The following is a 6,423-nucleotide window of genomic DNA, read 5'->3' as shown; positions in this document are numbered from 1 at the left end:
TCACAACCTGAGCCGAAGTCAGGCACTCAACCGACTGAGCCACCCAGGCACTCCTATAGTAATTAATTTTATTAAAAACTCCATGGATTTCTAAATTATTCTCAAAGATATAAAGTTTAGAATTTTTAAAATTTAGACAGAAGTGTATCCTATTTTTCTCTTATGAAAATGAATTTGATATAAAATGATAAAATGAAGAAAAGACAGGCTGAAGACTGATTATACCTACCTCTGCAAAGGAACAAAGTGAAAAGTCCCTGTGGTGTTAGTTTAAGAAAAGGTCTCAAAACTCTAATCCTTACTACGTAAGTAAAGAATGTCTTCATATTAGAAAGTCTTCAGGCAAAGCCACAGAAACACACCCAGTTGATAAAGTACAAACAGTACTTCTATTGTACAATGTGCTTAATACGCATCAGGGCTTCTCTATGTGTGACTCTTTCTCACTCTGGCACGATGGCCATTAAGATACCAGTGTGGACTGTTTTTCGTTTTACTGACTTTGTCTACCGTAGTAATAATCTCAAATTTGGGATAATCTTGCTTATTAGTCTACTAGAGAACCACAATTTCATTCAACTCAACCTCAAGTTTGCCATTGGTCACTTGAGCTGGACTTCTGAGAATCTGTTTTATAGTTAAGAAAAACCTGACACTGAGACCATCTAATGATTAAAAAAAAAAAAAAAAAAAAAAGAAGAAGAAGAGAAAATGTTAAGCAGCAAGGAGAGAGGGAGTAAGAAATGGGGAGAAAGATAATGAAACTGGCTGTCTGGGTGTTAAAGATGATAACAGCTAGGAGAAATATGGCCAGGCTGTCCAGAAGTACTGGTCTTTCAGCAAAAAATATCACTCATCAGCCAGAGACTTCTGAATTGGGCCTGACACCTACTAGACAACACTTTCTCTGCTCATTGCTGAGGCTTAATCAGCTTTGACTGCTCACACGTCAGGGTCACTGATGTCTTACTTCTAGAGGCTGTAGCTGGGTCTTTGTTCCTCCCAAGTCTCACAGAGAGCTTCCTCTGATTTCGTCCTAACCAGGAGCATACAGCAGTGCATTTCCCTTTGAGGGAACCAACTTGGCCTCCCAGCCTCACACATCTATCCTGCAACACAACTCTAAGCTCTGTGAACAACTTCAAAGACCCCTTTCTATCAGAATAAGAAAGTCTCTTAAGTCCACACACACTCACACCTCAGAAAAAAATGTTCTGCCCTCACACTTGCGTGAACAGTTTTTCTCTGGCAAATGTGAAGAATGACTATTGATTCCAATGACACCTGCTGGCCTCTAGGACGTAGCCTGGCCTTAGCAATCTGAGTACATATTTTCCTCAACATGTCTTTTCTTAAAGCACAGAAAAATTATATGTACAGACAAACAACACTTACTACAAGATTCTCCAGCTGCACACCTGCCTCCTTCTGCTTTTTGGAATCTGTTTAAAATTTTAATAATTAACATGTAGCCTTCTTCTTTCGTTATGTAGAAGTTTTAATAGTCACTTGATTACTAGCAATAAATGGGACCAAAACAAAAATAACCAGCAATAAGCATAAAGACAAGACTAAGAACCCCAACTTCCCAATTCAAGTTTTTACTGGAAACTGTGGATCTCATATAAAAAAAAATGTGACTTCAGCCTTAAATTAAAAGCGGAAGAGGAACTAGACAGTAAGTATATATTTTTTACCATTCCTGGCCAACTGTTTTATATTCTATTAATAATACAAACAATGTATCTTATCCACGATGTCCCTCGTGATGCCTGAAGGGTTCTTCTTTGTGTCTCCAGGGGCCAAAACATGTTAACTGTTCAATGTTTGTTAAATTATCAAAAGAATAAATGGCATCTGAAGAGTGTGACAAGGGTCTAGGTCTTCCAAATCTTTATATTCTGCACATTCAATTGCTCCCTGCCTTCTTTTCCAAAATATTTTATTCAGACCACAGAAACTCAGATGATAAGGACGACAACACCATTAGGGCAAAAGGCTTCCCTTTCTGCCTCAAACACTCAACTCTCTGAAGATGTCACTCCCTTTTCTCCTTATTCAGGCACAAGTAAAGAGGTTTCAAGAAGACACTCCTCTACACTCACCAAACCCACATCCAACTTTCAGCCCTACAGAAGTTCTAATCTGTCTCCTTCCAAACCTAAATAACTGAACTTACACCACCCGTACTTCAGCCAAACCGGCCAGCATACTCTTTTTCATGCACTCAGAGTTTCTCATTTTGTGATTATGCTATGTGTATAAATAGCAGCTTTCATAGAAGGGGAGAATCGGAAGACAAAAGAGTACCTTCCAGATAACACCAAGAGAACTTTGGAGAGACTTTTAGGGGCACCTGTGTGGCTCAGTCGGTTCAGTGTCTGACTCTTTTTTTTTTTTAATTTTTTTTAATGCTTTTTATTTATTTTTGAGAGACAGAGAGAGACAGCATGAGCAGGGGAGGGTCAGAGAGAGAGGGAGACACAGAATCTGAAACAGGCTCCAGGCTCTGAGCTAGTTGTCAGCAGAGAGCCCGACGCAGGGCTTGAACCCACGAACCATGAGATCTGACCTGAGCTAAGCCGGACGCTCAACCGACTGAGCCACCCAGGCGCCCCAGTGTCTGACTCTTGATTTTGGCTCAGGTCATGATTTCACACTTCGTGAGTTGGAGCCCTGCTCTGGGCTCTGGAGTGGAGCCTGATTGGGATTCTGTCTCCCTCTCTCTCTGCCCCCCACCCCCCTCAAAATAAACAAGTCAACATTAAAAAGAAATTTAAAAAAACGAGAGACACTTAAGCTCAGAGAGAGAGTATAAATCTGTCCGCAGACATTTGTATTTATGTGCATGGGGAGGAGGCAAGGAATAAAAGATGCCCTTCACTCCACAGCACCCACCCAAAAGATGCTACTTTATGGATACCATTCTCTAACCTCTAACCTTCACTTCACGGAGTCAAAACTGAAGTAGAGCTGGCTAGCAGCTGCTCTGTAGAGTAATCCAAGGAACCCCTGTGGATTTCCTAACCGTAAAGTAAGATTAGATTCATACCATGCTTCCCCATTCATTAACAAGAAGTGCTGCCAGACTGCCCAGAAATTCCCCTCCCAAGTCCCACAGCCATCCCGGAAACATTCAAAACCAAGTACACTGCAATCATGGCTTTTTTCGTATTGGATCCAAAATAAACTGGGCCTAGGCCAAGACTGTCCATGAAGTGTTTTCCAGTGAGAAACAGAAGAGCCCATAAAGTTCTGAGGATTCATTCACTCAACACAGCTATAACAACCATACCTAGTAGAGTGATAGTTTCCAACCTTATTTAATGACAAACACCCAGTAGAAAGCCTCTCTAATCACCCGGAACTACACTATACCTTCAGGTCAACGTTAACACCTCGGATGGAAAACAAGGGCCTAAGGGTTCATTCACAATAGGCTCCCAGGATTCTGAGCAAAGGATAAGTTATAAAGTCAGAATTGTTTCAGCTGGAACCTTTAGGGGGAAAGAAGGCACATGTAAGTCATAAAAATTCCTACACGCCAAGAACTAAGTGTTATATCTGTATCAACTTATTTTACACTAACAACCCTGTAAGACTGATATTATCAATTCCCACTTTAAGTTCCTGGAAACAAAAGAACAAGGTGGCTAAGCAACTTTCAAAGGTTTAGGCAGCCGAGAAATGGTGAGAAGTGGTGCGAACTGGTGGGCCTTGGAATTCACAGGAGTCAAGGTAACAAGTGTCCCCGGGTTTCACCAATAATCACTAAAATAATGGCCACCAAAAGTTTCTGGAAACCTATCTGCCCTTCCACAGAATTTCTGCCTTTGCCTTCCACCTGAAAGGTATGCCACGCTGCTCTAACTTCACAGCACTCCTCTGAAAGCAACCGCCAATATGAAAATAGGTTCAGTTTACACACAGGAAAACTCAAGCCCAGGTTCCTCCACGTCTTCCCTAATGATGCTCTTTGAAATCGTCTCGTACTTGAGTCGGGGACTTGAGGGGCGATGCGGGGGGGGAGGGGCGATCCGGGGGGGCCGGGCAAGGGGGAGGCAAGTGGAAAGGAATCCAAAGACGACGATCGCAGCTTTAAAAGCAGGGATACAGCAACCGAAAGTAGGAGGGCATCCACCCAGCTTACACACCGTGGGCCACAATGCCCCTATACAAGTACCTGGAGCCTGGAGGCGGCACAAAGAGCCCTACCACCAATCTACACACGAGTGCTCAGCGGCCTGCCCTGGCCCTTCACTCGAAGGCGCTCGTGGATGTTGGCTGCACTAAAGTGATCTTTACTGTCGAAGAAGAGCGGCGGGAGGCCCAGGGAACGGGCGCGGCCCCAGATAAGAAGGCGGCTGCCGGGACCTTGCCCTGTGCCCATCGCCTCCTCCGCGGCTGAAGCGGGTCAGCGCACCCTGGATCACGGGTTCCGGCGCGGCGGCAGGTCCAGCCGGGGGTTCGGCCATTTCTCCTAGGCCGCGGCGGGGAAGGGGCGAGGCCCCCAAAACCTCGCGGGTTCGCTCCCTGCCTCCCTGATCTCCGTCTTCCTTGGAATAAGGCGGCTCCGTCCGGCGCCCCGCGCCTCGGGCCTTCCCTGTCCGCATCTCCCCTCGCCGCCCCGCACGGCGCCCCGAACGCCCCATACTGGCCCCGGCGCCGGCTCCTGGCCCACCCTCGAGCCCTCCCGGCTGCCCTGGGGAAAGCGGTGTGGCCGCGTGACCCCTGACCCCGCCCGCTAGTCGCCTTACCGGCTCCTCAACCACCAGACAGTAAGCCCTCGCGCTGGCCGCTCCATATCCCGGGAGCTAGCGCCAAGCCTGCCAACTCCCTACACGCCCCGCGATTGGCCAACAGGACCGCAGTTGCACATTCCTATTGGCTGGACTCCTCGTATTCCCGGTAGCTGCCGGCGCGCGTGGCCAGCTGAGGGCGTCCCGAGGGTCCGCCCACCCCAGGGTCAGACTGGAGGCGGGGTCACGGCGGCCTGGGCGGGAGCTGCGTCCCGCGGAGCCATTGCGAGCGCGCGTCGTACTCGCTGAGTGCGGATCTAGGGGCCCCTACGCTGCTGCGCCTAGTCCCGGGACAGATCAATTTCCTACCTTAGTTAGACGCTGCCTCACGTTAGGTACTGGCAGTCAAGGCCCTTTTTTTCTGGAGACTGTTCATCGAGGTACAGCTCCACTCTATAAAGTTTGGCCAATCTGGCAGGATCATTTCCTCTGTCCCCAGAGCCACACCATGGTATCTGCTGCTTCACCGAAAGCAACCCGAAAGCAACCCACACCCGGGAGGAACCGCGAGACATCAGCTAGTGCAGCCAGTTCCACCGCATCAGATGCCCCACTCCCAAGCCTCGGTAATGAATTGTTTTCCTCCATCCTGCTCGCCTGGCTCGCTTCTTCCGCCAAGCTTTATCTCTGCCTACCTTAAAACGATCCCACTCCAGCCCCAGCCCCAACCTCACAGACCAGTCTTAACCTGAAGATGATGGCCAGACTAGCGGTGCTTTAGAAGGAAGAAAAACAGTCTGACGAGCCACCCTCGTTTTATACAATGCCCTTTACAGCTTCCAGAAACATTCTTAGACACCTCCCTGCCGCTTATGTTAAAGATAACCAAGCTTATCTAACCAAATTGTAGCTAGTGAGGAAAAGAAGCATAAACCCCTGCAACTTCTTTCTTCGCATAAAAAAATGCTAGGAGAAAATTTTATTAGATAGTAAAAGGAGTCCAAGAGCGGAGGAAGGAGAATGAACTGCCAAAAGAAAACTCCAAATCAAGTACAAAGTAAAAAACTCAGGGACAAAAAAACTGAACTGAGCATCCTCTCAGTTAATCTGGTACAGGCTGGTTTCCATACAGAACTTCTCCTGGAGAGAAAAAGAAAATGCACAAATTAGTTCTGAGAATCTCTCTCCACCATATCTAGGTAGTTTCAGGAAGGCGGGATGGAGGGCTTCCAGACCAGAGCTTTTCCTTTGGGAACTTGTGCTGCAACTAGAAAGTAAAATGGCTGGAGCCATTCATGTCACCCTACCAGGTCTGCTCAGCTGAGCAACCTCTTTGGGCTTCCGCATGGTTGCTGGCTACTTACTGAGCTCACAGTGTGGAGCTTCGTCCTTCTTAGGTTGCTTCTTCATTGTGCAGGCTGGACTTAACTTTTCCGAGTGTCCGCTGCTGCTCCTATATATGCAGACAAGTGCGCCTCCCTTGGTTAGATAAGGGCACTTGGGCTGCTCTGGGCAACACCACTTTAGTAAACCAGACACAGCCGGGAATTTCAAGAGGCAAACCACACCCTTCCAAGCATAATCAAATTTCATCTTTGACCGGCCATGAAAAGGGAAGCATCATATATCTGCCACTCCTGGATATTAATGGACAATTAATTGAGTTTGAAAACTTCTCAGATTT

General features: G+C 47.0%; 1 protein-coding gene across 4 annotated transcripts in view; it reads right to left on the bottom strand.

Annotated features, from left to right (window-relative positions):
* Nucleotides 1-6,212, bottom strand: part of SLC11A2 (solute carrier family 11 member 2) — a 36,359-nt gene extending 30,147 nt beyond the window's left edge. The window contains exon 1 of one of the 4 annotated variants that reach the window (XM_029954280.1): nucleotides 6,104-6,212. In XM_029954280.1, coding sequence (XP_029810140.1) covers nucleotides 6,104-6,149 — 46 coding nt within the window. In that variant the 5' untranslated portion in view covers nucleotides 6,150-6,212. Of the gene's footprint in view, nucleotides 1-4,423; nucleotides 4,504-4,757; nucleotides 4,940-6,103 lie in introns of those variants that run through there. The other 3 variants (XM_029954282.1, XM_029954284.1, XM_029954281.1) reach the window with 3 other exon arrangements.
* Between the last annotated feature and the right edge of the window lie 211 nt (nucleotides 6,213-6,423).

The sequence above is a fragment of the Suricata suricatta genome, chromosome 10 (assembly GCF_006229205.1).
Source record: "Suricata suricatta isolate VVHF042 chromosome 10, meerkat_22Aug2017_6uvM2_HiC, whole genome shotgun sequence".
NCBI lineage: Eukaryota > Metazoa > Chordata > Mammalia > Carnivora > Herpestidae > Suricata > Suricata suricatta.
The sequence above is the reverse complement of the archived record's forward strand: the minus strand, read 5'-3'. Positions and strand labels throughout refer to the sequence as shown.